Genomic DNA, 20,782 nt, shown 5'->3' with positions numbered 1-20,782 from the left:
GAGCCTGATTGTGGACTGGAAAGCAGGGGCGTTTGTCTTAGCAGAAGCAGAGTGCGCATGCCCAGTCCATTTTTGAAACCTATTGACCTTTTGCAACAGAGTGGGCAGCGAGGTTCAGAAACAGTGCTTTGTTTTAAATGCTTTGCTATTAAAGAGCAATGGGGCATATTATTAAGCAGGGCGTTAAAATTATCGCCGTTTTAGCGGCAGAAAACTGCCGCTAAAGCGGCGATAATGGGCTTGATAGTATGCCATAGAGAATTCCAATAGAAGCCCATGTTAACGTCAGAACATGGACTTCTATTGGAATTTGCAAGGCCATATTATCAAGCCCATTATCGTCGCTTTGGCGGCAGTTTCCTGCCGCTAAAACGGCAATAATTTTTAACGCCCTGCTTGATAATATTCCCCATCGTTTTTAAAAACGCACATTGCACAAATATTAGAAAAACGCTGCTGTGGGACTGTCCCAATCAGATACAGGGGTGGGGTGAGGGGGTGGAAGGTGGGGGCTCTGGGCAATTGCATTAAAACATGTACAAGTGCAATTCATATGACTGAAGGGGGCCACACAAGCATCTTCAGGCACTTCTATGGCTATGACTATGACAGTGATTTGTAAAGTGCATGGCTGCTGCTGGGATTGTCTCGGCGCTGTGTCAATAAGTCCACCTGCCACCCGTAGACTTAATATTACTCTTGTTGAAAAGCCAGGTTTTTAACTTTCCTAAACACAAACATCTCCGTTACAGGGAATATCTCAAGAGGGAGCTTGTTCCAGGCTACTGGCTCGAGATAGGAGAAAGTCTGTCCTCCAGTTCTCAAACTGCGAACCTTAGCAATCCTTGCCAGCAGACTGTTGGCTGACTGCAGGTGTCTGGAGGTGACATAGAGTTTAGTCATATCCCTGAGATAGCCTGCACCCATCGAGTGTAGTGCTTTATGGACTAGAACAAACATTTTGAAAAATATGTTTCTTTTTTGGAAGCCAGTGCATGGCCTTTAATTGTGGAATCACATGAGATCTAGGAGAAAGGTTGAGAAGAATGCAGGCTACCGTATTCTGGATCATGTGAAGCTCATTAAGCAGATAATCCGGGAGTGCATCATATAAGGCATTTCCATAATCCAATCTGGATGTTATTAGGGCCTGGATAACCGTATTTTTTGCAGAGAGAGATTAAAGAGCTAAAAACGTTTTCAAAGAACGCAGCGTCTCGAATCATGTGCTAACTGTTCCCTCCTGAGGGCCTGGAAGGGGGGTGTCTTTCTGCCAAAGGGAATGTCATGAGTTAGGCGCATTATAACGTAAGAATAGTATTTCATCCACTGAATCACAGATTAGAGGCATTTCTTGATGGTCTCCCCCTCAAACACATATCCCTTTCCCCAAGTAAACAACAACCAAGTATCATCGGCATAAGAGAGCTAACACGGCTAAGGGAGTGACATCCACATTAAGCAACGTGGTGCTCATGGGAGAGCCCTGTGGCACTTCCAATGACAGCTTGTGTGCTCTTGAGGAAAACTGAAGCATCCATGCATCTTGCCTTCTCTCTTCCAGAAAGGAAGTCAGCCATCTCAGGGCCAGTTCCTCAATCCTGATAGTTTGGAGCCAGGCGAGCATCCTTGAATGAGGATCTGTAGCGAAGGCCACCGATATATCTAACATAATACCCTTTGTCTAAGGTGGCTCTAATGTGCTCTGTGACTTCCATCAATGCAGTCTATGTATGGCCTGAAAGCAGACTGGATTGGATGCATCAAGTTGTTAGTTTCAAGATACTGAAAGAGCTGCTGATTAAAAACTCATCCAGAACTTTGGACAGAGATGGCAGTAAAAATATTGGTCTAAACTTAAACTGCTCATTGGGGTCAGCTGAGGGCTTTTTCAGCAGAGGCATTATTTTTGCTTGCTTCAATAGAACAGGCACAATTCCTGACAACCACAAGGCATTAATCACTTTGTTTACCAAAGGGTTGATAGTTGATGCCCATAATGCAATCATCTTGGAGGACAAGTGTCAAATCTAGATCCATATTTGAGCCTTCTATTAGAAGCCAGCGATCCCTCCACAGGAACAGGTTGGAAATTAGAAAGTGTGGTCACCCCAGTAGTAGTCATATTGAAACTTGCTACCTCCGGTAGACTCTGCCCCATTTGTGAAGCCTGAGAAAAATCTCGCTTTAATGGCTATACATTTATTCTGGAAGTATGATGCCAGCTGGTCACACCATTCTGCTGAAGGCTGGGGTACTCTAGTAGAAGCCTCCGGAGTTGAGGAGGTTTTAACTAATCTTATAATTTCTCTAGGCTTCTTGCCTGACTCCTCTATCCTTGCCTCAAAATAAAAAGTAAGCACTAGCTGCTCCCCTGGGCACTATCAGCAATATATCCTCAGTGGCTGGAAGCATTTAATGCGGAAAATATTATTCTTTATATGCTCTTGAACTATCAAATCTGGTTATAGTTGTTTAAGGGTCTTATATGCACATACCATAGAATACAAGGAACATGTCTGACCTGAAAGCTTAAGCAGCCCCTTTCAAGAAACAAACTCATGGCTTTAACTAGAATTTAAACATTCCAGCTGGTGGGATTTTATTTTTCTGCTGCAGAGTCTCAAAGAGTGCCATTGCATTTAAATCTCTTTGGTCCTATGTATGGTTTATCTTAGCTGTGAAGTTTCTTGGTTCACCTTGGAGTGCTCTGATTCAGAGTATGCAAGACTCTTCATTGTACTTCTTGGAGGATTATTAATCCTCAGACCTGGGTGCGCTTTCCCAATAACCTAAGCCACAAGTCTTTAATATCTCCTGCATGAGATCTTCTACCATCTAATATCTGTTGAAGAGAGTAAACATTATTTTACAATGAAACCTGATTGGAACACCACCTGCCTTAGATTTCCTGTTTGTGAAATCAGAGAAGAAATGAGACGCTCCAGTGGTAGTAAGCATTTAGGGCTCAACACATTATTTAAGGGTCTGGGGCTTTTGATGATAAAGCAACTGACCCAAACACTCAACGCTCTCTTTTTTCATGATCAGAATAGAAATTCAAACATGTTATAGCAGTAGTCGGTAAAACCCAATATATGTCAAAGATCGCGGTGGGTTCTGTAATTCAGCAATTCTTCCTGCTAGGAATTCCAGATCTCCACCAGAAATATCTGGATTCACATCCCTGGGGATATTTGTGGTGCGATTTAGAGGACTTGAATTCTGGAGACTGGGACAGATCACGAGTGTCTTGATTCACACTTACAAATATGAAATGTAGTTGGGCAATGATTCAAATATCAGAGCACACATCAATTGACTTAGATAATATAAGAGCCAACCATCTTATAGTTAGCAAATCTCATGTGAGCCATCCATTGAAGGACGGTCCATCCCTACTGCAAACGTCTGAGGCTCAGGACTACTGGACATAAAGCTGGGTACATCTTTGATGATCTACCAGGAGTCCTTGCGGTCCAACCATTTGGGAACATATGGAAAATGGAGATGTGTGTGCTGTATGTTTGGCGCAAATCTGGTGATGAGGAAGCAACTCATGAGAGATGTAAGTGGGGTGATGAGGGTCTCTGGCATTGTGTGACTGCATTGTGAATCTGAATATGGATTTGAGTCTTTGAAGTGGCTCCACCAACATGAGTGCTACTCTATGCATTTGTTGAAGTATATTTATATTTGTTTATGTGCTTAATAACTCACTGGTATTTTGGGTTTTATGTTCGGGTTGGTGCATTCATTCATGTATTTGAAAGGCTAAATTGGTGGCTACTCTGAGACAATAACAATTGTTCAGATGTGATTAAATGCAACCATTTTTATTTTTATTGAATACAGCACTGGCAATTCTGGTGTGCACTTAGTGAGTAATTTGAGTAACATATGATCCCAGCGTGGTTATTACAACAAGCATTAGCAAAGCCAACTGTTCAGGCTATAATGTGCTAACACATACAAACAGAGGCTTATCAAGTGAGCAATTGTCATGTTTACATCAAGCTCTATACTTATATCAAAACCAACAAAAGATGCTTATACTGCAGTAGATTTCAATCAGAGACACTGTTGTTGACAATTGTTAAGGTGGTGCAGAATGTTCTGAGATATAATTCCTTTAAAATTGATCTATGTTTCTTTCTGTCCCTACTTGTCATGTTAGTGCAGTTTAGTATCTTAGCCAGAATTGTATCTTGTTCATATGTCCTGTGTGTCCCTTTTTGTATTGTATCCACAATTGTAAGTCTTTGTAATTTGCTTTCAGATCAAATCTAATTGCTTAATAAACCGGAGGTGACTATGATGGGCTCCAGTGACTCAGACAAGAAGCTGCAAAGCAAGGAGTACCTTGATACCTTCTTCAGCAATATGTCCAGGCTGAGAGAAGATGGGCTCCTAGTTGATCTGTTTGTGACAACAGGTGGAACACTGTACAATATCCATGGCTTCATCCTGGCAGCTGTCAGTTCATACTTCTACACACTTATGGAAGAGAAGAAGCCACTATACACTGTGGACTTAGAAGGCAAAATCACTGTGAGAGGCTGGCAAGCCATTCTGGACTTTGCTTACCATGGAACTGTCCAACTGCACAAGACATCAACTGATGAAATCCTTCTGGCAGCTGAGTTTCTGCAAGTACCCCGCTTGGTAGCTGTCTGCATGAGATTTAAGAATCCATCACCTCCAAAGACACAGCACATGACCACAGCAGAGGTTGATGAGAAATGTGAGACCTTGCGTGGGATACAGGACCTCTACAAAAAAGGAATTGGTTGTGATGTTCATCTTCAAGTGAATGACATAACGTTTTTGGGTAGGTGAGTTGTTTTCTGCTTGCAAACTCTAACTGTGAATGAACAATAGCCACAAAGTGTCTAACAAATGTATACAGGAGTGGGTTCTGTACCTTAGTGAGTCAGACATCTAAGTTCCAGATGGTAGTGTTTAAGGGCCACTTCCTAACCAACAAGGCCAACAAGGCAATCATGTGTGAAGCATAATTAGACTTGTCTTACTTACAGAATGTAGAAAGAATCATTTTTTCTCAAGGCATGGACGATATATGGGAAACATGTAGACGTGTTACCCACTGGTGCTAAGTGTGAGAAACAAATTGGACATGTTTCACAAGCAAGAAATACCTCATGGATTTTTCTCCAAAACCTAATGAGGGCAATGTGCATAGCAGAGATGAAAGTGTCCTAAGGTGATACCTGATCACACCTGGGCGGATTCATATGCCACTTCAAACATTGCCTATCAATGGAAGTCAAGATATGGGACATTCAATGGTGCCTCAACATCTATATCTGTGTGCAGATACTAGGCCTGGGTGAAATTCTAATTATGCAAGAGTAATTGGAGTAATTTCACTACTTACACATTATTCTTATGATGTGAAATTACTGCAACTATGCGTTTTCTCCAGCTTTAGTAATTAAGAGTAAGTTGGGGCAAAATCCTACGGCTGGACCACATGAACAAAGAACTAAGAGGGAGAGAGAGTGGTTGCTGGCTACTGATGTTAGTGTTCTATAGCATTTAGTGCTATTTTCTTAGAGCAAAATACATCCATTGGCTCATTATGGATGTGAGGGTGCATTTTGTACTAAGAAAATAGCGTTAAATACTAGATTAAGCTTCTCACACAATTATGTATAATTACAAGTAAGGAGGTACGTGAACCGATTAAGAGGAAAGTTGACTTTGGGGATGTGCCAATAAGACCCCATAAACAATATTGCACCGACTTGAAGTAGGTGAATGATCTGCTTTGAGTTGGCGATATGAGAAACACATTTACATAGATGTCAATTCACCAAAATTCCAGAGGTAACGGAAGTGACATCACATACCCTTTGGCCTAAATGACATCACATGAAGTGACATCATATTACCCCTAAACCTGACTTTTTCAAGAAAGGCATGTCACTTTATGACCCTAGCATCTGAGCAATTGGGAATTTGCACTGTATAGTATCCGAAAGGAACGCAAAGTTGTGCCCTGAGCTGCTTTAAATTATTTTGCATCAAGCAGTGTTCCATGGGTGGCATATGAGTGTTCCTAGTTAACAACCCATAGTGGTTATTGCATATCCCTATGTACAATTATTGGTATACAGGAATTTGCTGAAAAGTCTTGAGCCTGTTTGAGATAGGCATAACAAGGAGAATTTTTTTAATTTCTCCTAATTCTTTGAACTTTGCATGTGTGCTGAATTGCACAGCATGCATACAAAGTAGGACAACCCTTAAAACACAGTTTTTGTATTGGAGATCACCACTTTTAGTGCAAAATATATGCTTCAGAGAATGCACACAACCTTGCACTATGGCCTAGACATGTGTGCCATTGGCAAATGCTGCCGAAAGAGAGAGAGAAATAAATGTGGCATATCTTATTAGATATCACATATTTCTTTCTCTCTCCCTTTGATGCAAGGCACCTGCTTAACTTTTGTGCAGTGCTTCTTTGCATTAAAGAATAGAAAATCTAGGCCACAATCTCGCTCACTAGTTGTCACTTGACGCTCACTCGCACACACATGCTTGCAAACACAGACACAATTGCTCACACATGCACTTGGTCTATCACTTAAGCACACTCTTACCCATAAGCACCCATGCAATATACATATAAACATTTTTTATTTACCATAGCTGCCACCAAAGTACCGAAGTAATCATCATTTTTATTACATTAATACAGAATATTAAAATATTATTCACAATGAGTGCAGTGGAAAACAGGCAGACTATAATGAATGTGGAGCTGGCCCTATGTTCATGTCCCTGATTTTGCCAGTTATGAGACCAGGGGTTGCAAAGGCAGTGCCAGTGGTAGCAAAGGGCCACCAAGGGGTCGCAGCTGCAACCCTTGGCGGCCCCTAAATGATGTCCATGTGGGTTCGTTTATTTATGCAGATAGATGGATAACTGGTAATAGCCTGAGAAGTAAGCAGAGGCTAAGGGAAGGGGGTGCAGAAGAAAGACTATTTGTGTGATGTTTATTTTTGCATAGGAGCCAATTAGTAACAGCAGAACAAACACTATAGTAAACAGAGAGAGAGACCTACACTTCAGGGAAGACCTTGCCGTATAACTACAAATGTACATCCCCAGGTATACAATCAGTAAGTTATAAGTAGTATCCTATGACAACTATCATTTCCTTGTTTTCATGCTGAGACTCAGTTCAACTTGTGAAGAAACAGTAGAATGAGGAGGAAAATGCAGAAGATAGCCTGAGAAATTCCACAATCCATTCCTCTTCCTCGGACAGTCAATCTGGATGATTGAGAAACTGTTGTTGAAAGCACTGAAGAACCAAAATATTATTTAATATCATGAATGGAAGAAAAATAAATATAAAACATAGAAATAACATTCTTCAAAAATCATGCATTAGTGGTGGGATAATATTTACCTCTGTATCTTTACAGACTTTTTTACATTAGCACTTGAAAAATGTATATTTTATATTAAGACTGGAGAGTAATATAATGCCGATTTAAAGGGATTTACAACGGGCAGTGAAACATGCAAAATGGGGTTTAAATAAAATATTCTGAAAGTGGAAACTGAAGAGCAATAAGCCGCTCTTAGAATGTCTTCTAATTTGGCCGATACTTGTGGACTGCTTGAAAGCACCAGATGGAGACGAAGACTCAATGCATCTTGTAACAACTGAATGAAATTAACATCTACAGGAGATCAGAAATCCAGTTTTGGGATGGAACATTGTTCAGGAACCAGATTTTGGGAAAGGAGTTTTTAAAACGTATCGAACTGATTCCCTTCTGACTTTGTATATATAATGGGAAATTAGGAGAAAAAAGGAAAGGAGTAGGGAAAGCCTTGACCCGAAGGATGCAGGAATGTCTGTTGCTAGTGCTGCAGGATCTGGTGTTCACCAGTAAGATAGGGGTTGATAGACAATCAGGCTGGACATGAACATGTCTATTGAGAATGGGCCCCTTGATGTCTCAAGAACTTAAAATATTTGAGTATGAAGATGTCAATTGCTGGAGTCACTGAGATGGCAAAAATACCAATGGGCTACAGAGTTCAGGTGGCCTTTAAGATATGCTGCTATTCAAATGTGGTGCTGTGGGCAGAATTCTCCAAATTATCTCACTGCATTGACTGGAATTTTGGAACAAGTGTTTCCCAGAGGATTGATGTATCTCACCACTGTAAGGTCGTCCACTTTGAGAAGAACTGAACAATGTGTGTAATTAAAAAAAAGTCTGAATTCCAAAGAAGCCTGCAAGAAGTTCTAAATAGTTATGAGCACAGATGACTCCTTCAGAGATTGCATGTCAACTGTCAAGAACTGCCCACAACAAGCACACCATTCTGAGAAACTTCCATCTCATTCTAATGGAATGTCTGGAGTAGCCTTGAAATGTTATACTCCATTTCAAGGATGGAGATGATCTAACTGCCACCTTACTTCTTCTTTTGTCTCCACATTTAAATGAACAAAATCTGAATAATTTAGACCTTTCCTAAAATGACAGTTTTTTTTCCTCTAGAGGGCTTCATTATGGATTGGCCCTGGATTAACTGCTTGCATTAAAGTAGCAAAAGCCATACTATATTTGCAAAAAAGCTAAGAAATCAGTGAGAACAAGCTAACAAATAACATCATTCTGTTCTGAAAGCAAGACATGTTTCTTCTGGCAAACTTAAAATATAGGACCCTGAATGCACCAGGAAACCTAGGAATTCTGTTGACACTATTCAAGACAAAAGGGATTTCAGTTGGTTTATAACAAACCCCAAACTTTCCAGCGAAGGGATGGTACTTTGCAATTAGATCAAGATAGACATTATGTCCTGGGCCATTATCAAAATATCATCAAGGTAAATTGATAAGTATATGCCTTATCTCCTTAGAAAGGCCATTAGCGGCTTCAACGGTTTTGCAAAACAATGTGGAGCTGAAGAGAGCCTGAAAGGTAGAGCTGTGAACTGGCAGAAGTCGTACACTCACTGGAATTGAAGAAACATTTGATGAAGTGGAAATATGGGAACTGATAGATAAGCAGTCAATCAAATCGAAAGGTTGGAGGAAAACTCCGATATTAAGAATGTTTTCATCTTGAAGTGTTCATAGACAACAAACTGATTGAAATGGTATATATTTATTATCAGTCTTAATTTTTAGTTTTTCTTCTTTAGTAGGAATAGATTGCTTAAAAATTGAGAATGATCAAAGACTGTATGTTCTACTGCCCCCTCTGTTAATAATTATTGGATTTTCTGAGAAATTAACTGAAAATGTATTTGATATTTGAAAGTGAATGGAGTTTAGAAAGAACGATTTTAATGAATCATTCTAAACTTCTATTTGAGATCCTAACACAGCTTATAGAACCCAAGTATCTGTTGTGATCTGACACCAATCATGTAGTAATTAGTAGATTCAACCTTCCAAAACTGGAGGAAGTGGTTGTACATTCACTATTGGTAAATTTGGCTCTTGTATTTCCTTGGAACAGGTTCCTGGCTGCACTGCATTGTCGTTAGTAAAAGAATAGCCTACAGTATTGAAACAAAACTGTTCCCTATTGTTTGTGTATTGATACCAGTTGTCACATTAGAACAGACTGGATGGGCTATTTTCTTGGAAATTGATTCTACCTCGACAGGAGAGTTTATTTTGGCTGGTTTACAGCCACAACCACGTTAACATGAACCACACTCTGCCAACAGCATCAGAATCTATGTAGGAAGGCATTCCTGCTGTAACTCAAGGCCCATGTTTAAATTAGGCTGAATGTTTAAAGCTTTACTTAGTTGTTGATTTTGAAGGGAATTTCACTGTAAACATGGTAGGACTTTTACAATAGTAGAACAAGAGAACCCACTCCTATTTCACTTGCAGGCTGGGTCCTGGCAATAATTACATCGTTAACTTTCCTCTCTATATTATCATGTATGTCAGCTTCTCAAGAAAAAAATGAGGGTAATGCTTATGAAATGGTGCATATGCTCTTGGCACATCACAGAAATAAACAGTACATTTAAAAGTACCATCGACCCATCAGATCAAACTGCAACTGGATGTAGTTTAAAGATCACTTTACAAGTAAAGTTTGTGCGTCCTCCCCAGAGATTTCATTTTAAAAAGAATAAAAAACTACAACCTACAAATGGCATAAAACTCTTCAGTTTTTCACTCCCTCTTTTGTGTTTCACAGGGGAAAATGTTTACAGAAATTAGCTGTGAATTTCATCTTCTCTGCATGTGGTTTGAATAATTGCATCCCCATTAGAAACATTTTCTGATCCTTGCTAAATCTTCCTGTGCATCAGATGCCTCAAATACCATTTCTTTTAGCCACAGAACCGTCATAAAGAAGAAATGAGTACATCAAAGAAGGAATACAATATTAGACAAGTTGGTGAATTGTTTTAATGCTGTTTGAGATTCATCTACACCTTCTTCTATTTATGTAAGTGTTGAAAGTTTTATGAAGCTCATTATGATCCATTGACTGGAACATTTCCCCATTGTTCCTCCACCACAGAATTAGCTTGGAACCAGAAATGCAGCCCATTAGAAACTGAAATGGCGAAGAACCGGTTATTAAATGAAACATTTTTCTACATGACCAAAGCAAACTTTGGAATGCTTTTTATAATCTTACAAGACCTTTATCTAGTAGCTGAATTGTATTCATTATGACCTTCTGGTACTTCTCATCCTGACCAATAATTATAGAGGGAAAAAATATTATCTTGTGGGTTAATATTATTATTATTATTATTATTAAGCATTCTTATATAGCGCTCGATTACCCGTAGGCATCTCGGCGCTTGCCTTGGGAACCCGTCCTGGTTTTTCCCTGTGAGATAACTGTACTGGGCATCCCCAAGGTGAAAGCCAGGCATCCCGCCGCAGGGGGCCGTAGTGGAGATTAAGCAAGCTAATGCCCAGAGCTGCAGAGTGTGAACCTGTGACTCGAGTAGGCACCGAAACGAGAATTATCGAGTCCGTGGATATTTGGGCTCAAGACCCTGCCGCGTCGGGAATTGAACCCTGGTCCCGGGTCTGACCTCTGCTTCAGGGTCTGCCGCCTCTAACCAGTGAGCCACACTTCTCCACTATACCTAATTGATTTAAATACATAACCATGCACATGGAGATAAATCGGGGATGATTGTCCAAGGGCACTTTTCTGAACAAATTCACTAGAAAAAATCATTCAGAAGTTTGAAAATCACTTCTTATATTTCCTTCTCAAACATGTCTATCTCTTGGCATTTTGATTAATGAATAATTCCCTATGTTGTCTTTCCAAGTACCATTGCAAAAGGTATAATGATGGCTAACCCAAGTTATTACTTCAACCCTACAAAGCTTCTTCAATTTATCACTGTTGCTGCAAATTACAAATTGTGTAAACCAAACATCTATACTCATTTGATTGCTGGCCACCAACATAGATCCTTGATGTGTCTTTTGGTGGGAGACACATCAAGGAGTCCTTTGTGGCACTGCTGAATATTTTCTTTTATTCAACATTAATCGCAGAACAAACTTATCCCCAGTAGAACAATCTTATCCCCATAGATTAGTTCATCCTGCAGTTTGAAAAATGCTTTAAAGTCTCCCTCCACTTCACAGCAAATGCAAATTAGCTTCCAGAAACATTAGGAAAAGAAAAGGTAACTTTCTAAAAGTTACTTCCCCATCGACCTATTAAAAAAAACAACTCCACCATTGGATTGTTGTTTAATTATTTTTCTAGCTAGGCTAATTGCTGAGATACAGTGTTAGGATTTTAATCTGTGCTCTGATTTTCTACATAGCGCAGCTAGGCTACCACAGGGAAAATCACTTTTGGGTGCTTACCACTTTATTGTCATGTTAATAAAACATTTCTTCATGTCCTACTTTTAAATACCATGCACCCTGTCTTGTGGGATATTACACTTAAATAGAGGTGACGTATAAATAGTTAAAAGGTAGGTTTTGACATGTCAAGGATTTGCTTTCACAGGTCAGATTGCAGTGTTTATACTGCCACAGTCAGGCTACAATAGATCTGAATCCACGTTTTACGCTGTCACTGTAGGGGATAGCACAACAGATGCTGCAGTCAACTAGTGACATTAAACTAACAGACCATGTATGCATTTTGTACCATATTCCAGAGACTTTTTAAGTAAGTTACCTATACTAATTAGGATTATGCCAGTTTGACCATGTTTAAAGGTGGAGCACAGCCACTTTACCATTGGTTAGCAGGGTTACAGTGCACAGAGATCTAAATTCAGCAAAAATATAGGGCCCAGCAAAAGAAAAAAATACACAGACAAATCTGCTTTAATATAGCCTTGCTATGAATGAGGGAGTTGCAGACATTTAGGAACCCACAAGGAACGTTCTGCCACTGACAGAAAATGCAATAGATGCAAAAAGAAATGTTAACAAGCTGCATATAGAGGTTAAGTATGAAAATAAACATTCATCAAATTCACAACTGATACATTTGCAACAGATAGTGAAAAAAGTAAACTGCAATCTAGCATTATTAAAGTGGGTGGAGTTGAAGAACACGTTATGTTATATTCATGTGTGAGGAATTCCAAATTAGGATACTCAAGCAGGAGCATATAGAGATCAAGAGATAAACTTACTAGGATTTATATTAATGGAGTTGTAGGGGCACATGTACTAGAGGGAAGCTGTACATTGCAGGAAAGAGGACTTGATCTGAGGTGCGTTGCACCAGGAAAACTTAGAATCAGGTTAATTCATGAACATCAAACCTTTGTTCATATTCTAGAGGAGAAATAGGACATGGTGCCTGAAATAAATTATGGACAAAAAAATTCAAGAAAAATACAGTGCAATTTTGCAGTGATTGCTGTGAGGCATATATTATGAAATATGCCCCTCAGTTACTAAGGGAAATTGAGGGTATTTACTACATAATTTGTGTGACAGAAAAATAATAGAACCATTGAAATATTATCATTGGTTTCTCCTGGTGATCATATTAAAGAGTGCAGAAGATTTACGCCTGTGCAATGGTCTTCAAATCCTGAATAACATATTTTGCATTGATCAACGTCCTTTATTGAGTATACATTAAATCAATTCCACTCTGGAAGATACCACTGTGTTCTTAAATTTGGATATCACAATTGCTTACTCTCAGAACTTAAATGCTTTTGTTACTCCAGAATGCTTCTTCCAATACAAATGCATGCATTTTGAGCTGGGCAGTGTTACATTGGTTATTCCAACATCACATGAAGGAATCTTTGGAGGGCTATTATTAGGATAATATAAAGTGAAGATCACAATTAGTATCACCCTAATTTGAAGGAAGTTATAACTTTTCTTATGCGATTGGGTTTAAAATGAGATTACATAAATGTATCTCTTGGGTGAAGTTTTTGATAGTATAATCCACACACACTTCCAGCTCTCAGGGCCCAAGTTTAGTGTGGCTGAAGACTTTCGCCATCTTGAAAAAACCCAAAGTGGTTAGGGTTGGCACGGGGACATTACCCCATTGGTTAACGTGTGCCCAAGAGTTATTCCTACCCTCTACCTCTTGCAAGGCACAAATGTTGCATCTCATGGCACCCACTTCAAAACACTAGAAGGAAGATCCGGACTGGACTGAACCTGATGACTGTGACCTGGGAAGAGCCTGAATGACTTTCCCTGCTCTCATTGACCTGATCTCTCTTGTACCCAGGACAAAGAAGTGGAAATCAAGGGCCATAAAGTTGACCTCCTGTTCAAGCTACAGGCATACAGCAAGTTACAAGAGGCCTTTCCTGTAACTGACCAGCGACAAATGACCGTGGGCTGGGCCCTGCTGCTGGCCTCTGTCTAACACTCTGTGAGTCTCTAAGTATCTTACTTGAGGACCTGGGGGGCTTTACAAGTGTACTTCTGTGTTGGATTGGGACTTAAACAACTAAGGGGATGATTTCATCTTTGGTGGACTTTACTCCTGCCATGGCGAGGGTACTCCGTCCAACATATGTAGAGATGGCTGCTGCCACTGTAGATATTTCTAGCATCTCCAACTACCACTGTCATGGCAATTGCAGGAAATGCATTGTAGATTTGGCAGAGAGTTCCGCTAACATGACAGAGCCATGCATAAAACGTACAATTTGTGGGTTTTTTTCAAAAATAATATCCTAAACCCAGATTTTCTTTTTTAAATTAAAAGGAACAATTACCTCCTTATCATGGGAGCATTTTCCTATTGTGTGGGGTCATTTAAAAGTTTTCACTGCTCCTTAACGGCACGTTTTTCATGACAGTCACAGCCAGTGAAAAATAGGTAACGGTCCGCCCAGTTCAATTACAGTGGGCAGACACATGGCAAAAAATTTGACGGCCCTCACTCTGTTGAGTCATCGGACATGTGTATAGGTGGTGGAGCTAGAGTATTATTTGCTGTCTATACACTGAAATTCCACCCGGCTCTAAATGTGTTTGACAGAAAAGGTACTCTGTTGCCATTGCGATGGAGCACCCTTTCTTCCAATAAATAAAACAGGCCCTACATCAGAAAAAAATCTTGCACCAGGATGAATGTGGTTTGTATATACAATCTGCGCTCCATTAAGGTCAGCCTCAAATAATGTAATAGAGAGAAGAAGGGGTGACTAGGAGCAGATAAAGGTCCAGTACCCATACTACGAAAGTTTGATCAATTTATTTTACTTTTTATTTATTTTTATTTATTTGTAGAGCGCTACACTCATCCCGAGGGATATCAAGGTGCTAAAGCAAATGTCCTGGTAAGTCGGCTATAGCTTAATATTTAGGGAATAAATGTGTTTTTATTTTTTTTCGGAACTGAATGTAATTAGAGGTGAGTCGTAGATCCTGGGATAGATCATTCCCCCTCTTAGCTGCTAAATAGGAGAATGATCGTCCTCCTGTCCTTACTTTCTTAATTCGCCTTGTTCTGGCAAAGGCTAGTTGAAGTGACCGCAAACTCCTTGTGGGAACATAGAACTCAATCTTCTCCTGAAGTATTCCAGGGCCTGTTTTGTGCAGAGCTTTGTGAGTGTAACTAAGTAGTTTAAATGCTGATCTTTGGCGCATAGGCAACCAATGTAGTTTCTTCAAGCACATTGCGGCAGAATCGAGCTTCCCCTTATTGCAGACAAGTTTCGCAGCAGCGTTATGCAGCACCTGTAATCGTGTAAAGAGGTTCTTCTGCAGTCCAATGGTATCCAGGGGAAAAGTCTGGCCAGGAGTTTCCGGATAGCAAAACCTTTGCCACAAAGGGACCGCACATGTTCCTTCATGGTGAGGGCGTCATTAAAAATGATGCCCAGGTTTTTAGCATGTTGTTTTGGAATTGGCACATTACCAAGAGTGGGTGGCCACCAGGTAGCGTCCCACACTAATTTGGCGCCACCAAACAAAAGGATTTTGGATTTCCCTGCATTGCGTGTGCTTCCATTGGGCCATTTCTGTAAGACAATTGTGCAACTTTGATTTAGCAATCTCTGGTTTTTCATCCAGGGCCACCATCAGTTGTGTGTCATCCGCATAGGAGCAAATGCCAATGCCCCACTTCCTACCAATTTTAGCCAATGATGAAATATAGACATAAAATAGGGTGGGGCTTAGTGAGGCTCCCTGCGGGACACCACAGCCGATGGGGCTGGGTTTGGATTGAAATTGACCGAGATGTACTGATTGTGTCCGGTTACTTAAAAATTAACGTAGCCAGCTCAATGCATTGGAATAAATTCCTTTTTCATAGAGAATTTCCATCAGGCTGTCATGAGAGACCATGTTGAACGCTGCCGACAGGTCCAACAATATCAGAGCAACTGCCCCACCTTGGTCAGTGCATAGTCTAACATTGTCCAACACTGCCAGCAGCGTTGCCTCTGTACTGTTGTTTGCTCTGAATCCTGTCTGAGATGGATCAAGAAGATGATTTGATTCCGAAAACTCAGACAACTGCCTATTTACCAACTTCTGCAAAACCTTGGAAAGGTAGGGGAGTTGGGAAATGGGATGATAGTTTTCGGGATTGAGGACATCCGTTCCTGCTTTTTTTAAAAGGGGAATTACTGAGGCATGTTTCCATATATTAGGAAAAATGGCAGTTTTAAGGAGTTGTTAAAAAGCTGAGTAATCATTGGACAGAGAGTGGGGGCAATCTGCGCAAAAATGAAGTGGGGGCAAGGGTCTAATGGGGATCCAGATTTCACTACGCTCATTGCCTTCAAAACCTCGTTATCTGTGAGGGGTGTAATATTGCCCATAACTGATGTGGCTTCCTGGTGAGGAGTTAAAAAAAACTTATTTATTGTATTGAATTCAACAAGGAGAGTACTGTTCCTATAAATAAAGGAGACTAGGTTATGAACAGTATGCTAAGGGCAATCCTCAGGATTGTCTCACACACCCGTAGGGATATCATGCTTCCTCATCGGGTGGGTGTTCCTCATCGGGCCGAAAATGCAATGCCCTACAGTTCCCCCAAAGAGTCACGTTGGCAGAGATCTTTTTGCTGTTAATGCCGTCTGATGAGTGTAAAGATGTCCCATAGTGGAGTGGTAGTGATTGTGAAAAAGGTGAAATAAAATGGTCTGAAGGATATCAAATCATTCTTTAATATGAAGACTTCCCTGACAATTAAAAAATAGAAATCTTTAAGGCAACAATGGGGTATAATCTACCTAAGTAGCTCAATATGTGTAGGTGAGGTAAAAATAGGGTCATCACGTTTCGTACCCCCGTGTTCTATAAATAATCCATGACACTTCATAAGGACCAGAAAGTGTAGTGTAGTTCCTATATTCCCAATAGGCTCTGCGCATCGGAATAAAATACCCTATAGATGTGACATAGGACTGAGGCCATTATGTCTCTATCGAATATACTAAACTTAATTCTGAGTGCCAGTTAGCTCAGAGGTCACTAGAAACTTTCTCGAATACACAAGAAGGGATTCGTTTCTGACAACCGCATAAACATGACAACTTTGTTTCCCAAGAATAAAACGTATCTTCAGAGTCGTGGAAACAATAGATAACTATTTTACTCAGTTAATCTTGCATGCTTCGTTTCTACAGAGTTGCAGAGAAAAATAGAGAGACGGGCATTTTAATAAAAGGGGTTATTGAACAGTCTTCTTTCTCATGCAAGAGATATGAACTGCTACAATTGTTAGACAGAATGCAAAGTATAATGCGTACACCGTAAACAGTAGTATAAAATAATACTGTAATAGCATTGTCTGGTGCTATGACATATAAAAATACATACATAAATAACGCAGGCTAAAATACTCAACTGGTGCTTCTAAAATAGGCCTACCCCAATGTGCCTAACCTAGGTCTAGTACGAGGGAAAAAGTAAGTGTGGTCTTTAGCATAGGTTTAGTTTTTGCCAGGAATTGCTAAAGGTTTCTCTAGGTTCTAATTAGCTCCATACCTTAGAATGAGAGAGGTTGGTATCTCTTTCACGGACTCGATTTCCCAAAAACCCGCAAGGGGAGCCAGAAACACTGGAGCTGGATTTCTCGGCAGAGGAGGTCAGCTTCTGATCAGTGTGTCAGCTGGAGAGTTGGCTTCCTTCGGCACTTGTTGTAGAGAGCTGCGTCGTGCAAGTAGGTAGTCGAACTGCACCGACCCAGACCGTGCTTTGCTATAGCAAGTGAAGGTATATTTATACCTTGAAGGTGTTTAGGAATGCCAGCTTTGACAAAAAGTCGGGCATATGAACGTCATGGATGAACCCCTAAGTAATAGTTGTTCATGCATAAAATTGAGTTTCTTGGAGAAATCAATATCCAGGCTAGTGGAAGTCCATTCAGCTTAAGAGCCTGGTTTTCCAAGAAATTGTTGTGACGTAGATGAACGGATGGAAGTAGCCATGCTGTATTTGGGCTGCATTAGCTATGCCTAAATAAGGGCTTGATTTCTATGCCTATATAAGGGCAATGTGAATTGTACCTATATAAGGGCATGAATCGGGAAAATGCATACGGAATCTAAATCGCCACACAGCAAAAGGGCATGGGCCTACGCCACACCTATAATAAATTATACGAGGGCAACCCTCTAGAAGGGAGTTATCTACTTTTTAAAAGTTTAAATGATCGTCCAACCCAGTAGATTGATCAATTAATGTACCAACAGTCAGGACTGAGCAGAAGAGGGTAGGTCTTCCACACTCTTCCTGTGCATGCAACCTAGCAGCTGTGCGCTAACCTCTGCCCTGACTGGAATTTGAACAAAACAAAATTGATGTCTTTGAGAGACTCACTAATTCACCCAATTCCATCAAAATGAATTAACAGTAGGCACCTCTGCAACATTCATCTTTGTCTTGTTATAGTAGACTTGTGTGAAATTTCAATTATTCCAAAATAGTTTGTGTAATTTCCTGTGTTTCATGTAATGCTTTTTATGAGTAATTCTTTAAATTAAGCAATTATGCCTCAAGGCATAATTAGGGCAGTTTGGATAAAAAAAACTATCGTAGGTGCACTCGAAGAACCCGAATACATTGTTTTAGCTTGTAGCTCTTGTGTATTTTGCACTTTCTTTTTTTTTAGTATGAAGCGAATTTTCACACCAATGAAATTTGAGAGCGAGTGCATATGGAACTTCTTTAACATGAAGGTCAATAATAAAGAAATATTTTCCTTGTGACAAAGTTGCTTCATGACAATTTCCAGTAACAACTATTCTTGAGATTTTCGGATACTGCCATTTTCACCGATTTTTGTCACTTTTCCTGGCTGTTGCTAAAAAGAGTTTAACATTTTTATTTTATGATGACTTTGCTTAATTTCACATAACTACATCATATTATTATCATCTTTAATCTTTACATGGAGCAAGTTGGTGCTTTCCTCACAGACCGCATCAAGATTCTCCTCTCCTTCAGATATCCAACTCCTCACACACTGTTTGAACATCATTCAGACCTAGATATCCAGTGCCCACTTGAAACTCGACCCAACCGAGACAGAATTCCTGTTATTTTCCAAGAACAACACACATGAAACAGTAGAAACCTGGCCCAGAGCTCTGCATCATCAAAAAGGGTAAGGGGGATTTGGCCCAGGGACCCCATCCCACGGTCGTTAATGGTATTGGGGCTGTGTGGTCCCCCTTCTTGAACCATGAAAAGCCCTTTCGTTGTCCCCGGGACACAGTGCGGGCCGGGAAACCTGCGTTTGCAGAGAAATTTCAAAGCTCCTACCAAGCGAGATCAAACACTAAGTCCACTCCCAGTGGGCAGGAGATTATAAAATGGACCTACCTACTGGTAGCAGACTTTTCATCTGTTTCTCTGCCTGCACTGAAGAAGTCAAGCTCCCCCTGCGCCCCAAAACATGAACATGGTGGCTTCAGGGCACCCACCCTTTATTGGCAGGGCCCTGGGGGATGGTGCCACCAGGAAGGAAAATGGCCGAGGAAGGGGTGACATGTCTACCCATTCTATTTGGCCAGGCCCTAGGGGATGGGGTCCTGGGGGCCGATATTGGTCTAGAAAGGGGGCTGTTTGGCCCCTCCCCTTTTATAATATAGCCGGGCCCCAGTAGTTGGGATCCTGGGGCCAGAAACCAGCCTGGAATGGGGATATGCGTGAACGCTGCCCATTTACAATATGGCCGGGCACCAAGAGATGGGATCACTGGGAAAAACCCTAGAAAATCACTGAACAAAACCGAATGTTGCAGGGATATTATAGTTAGGAAATACCATCATTGATAATATCACTGTAACATTTCCATTAAAATTATTGATGAGAAAACTGTCCATGGCTGGGGTGTACGTTATAGTTTTCTTAGGACAGGAGTTATAGTTTTGGAGATAAATATACCTACTATAACTGCTGAATCTGAACCTAACTACATCGTCCCAGTAACCTTTGTTTTTTCAATTGAATTTCTAAGTTTGAATAAAAACAAATCCTAAATATAATGTCCTTTAAGCCTGTGCTTTTTTCAGTAAATATATATGTATATAGATAGACCTACTGGTGGTCGCTAGTAGGTAGGTATAGTTAGGACCATGTTTCCATAGCAATGCATTTTTCGATTTGCCTGTATCTTTGGTGCTGTTTGGCAAATCTTCTCAAAATTTCCCAAAAAATAGTCCTGTAAATCCTGTTGTGCATGGAAAGTTTCGGGGGGATCTGTCATGTGGGGGCCACGAAAAATAGGCGGTCAAAAAGTGTTTTCCCCTGCTAATTCCCATAGGGATTTCGAACACAACTCCAGCCTGAACCGCTGTATGTAATTACACCAAATTTAGCAGAGATAGCTAGCTCCTGGTCCAGAAAGAGTGCTTTTTGTCATTTGGTACATATTGGTATAAAGCTGTTCTGCTAATTTTGAGACATTAAAGAAAAAAAAAGTGTGTATATATATTTCTATGCCTTATTAACATACCCCTGCTTCACTCTCATGTCAACCAATGAAATGCATTAATTTCTTTGCACTTGCACTTTAAAACTGCCCACGTCTCTCATGGCGTCATGTGACCAAGGCCTCCGTGTAGGCCGAAACATTATGCTGACGAGGTGCGAACAATAAAAAAACTCACCTGCATCTTGGGCCTTTCGTTCCTTCTTTCTATCGTGTTCCAAAGCTGAGGGACTTGTTTGTCAGTTTGGAATAAGCAGGCATATATATATATATATATATATATATATATATATATATATATATATATATATATATATATAGTGAGCAAGGCGGAGGCTTCCGCCGAAACGCGTCTTTTT

The 20,782-nt window shown here is 40.3% G+C and overlaps 1 protein-coding gene across 1 annotated transcript in view; it reads left to right on the top strand.

Moving 5' to 3' along the window:
- The first annotated feature begins 4,295 nt into the window (after window positions 1–4,295).
- Window positions 4,296–20,782, top strand: part of LOC144753575 (kelch-like protein 33) — a 104,255-nt gene continuing 87,768 nt past the window's right edge. The window contains exon 1 of the mRNA XM_078641218.1: window positions 4,296–4,831. Coding sequence (XP_078497344.1) covers window positions 4,315–4,831 — 517 coding nt within the window. The 5' untranslated portion in view covers window positions 4,296–4,314. The remainder of the gene's footprint in view (window positions 4,832–20,782) is intronic.

The sequence above is a fragment of the Lissotriton helveticus genome, chromosome 5_1 (assembly GCF_964261635.1).
Source record: "Lissotriton helveticus chromosome 5_1, aLisHel1.1, whole genome shotgun sequence".
In the NCBI taxonomy this organism is placed as follows: domain Eukaryota; kingdom Metazoa; phylum Chordata; class Amphibia; order Caudata; family Salamandridae; genus Lissotriton; species Lissotriton helveticus.
Note: the sequence above shows the minus strand (reverse complement) of the source record. Positions and strands in the feature narration are given on the sequence as shown.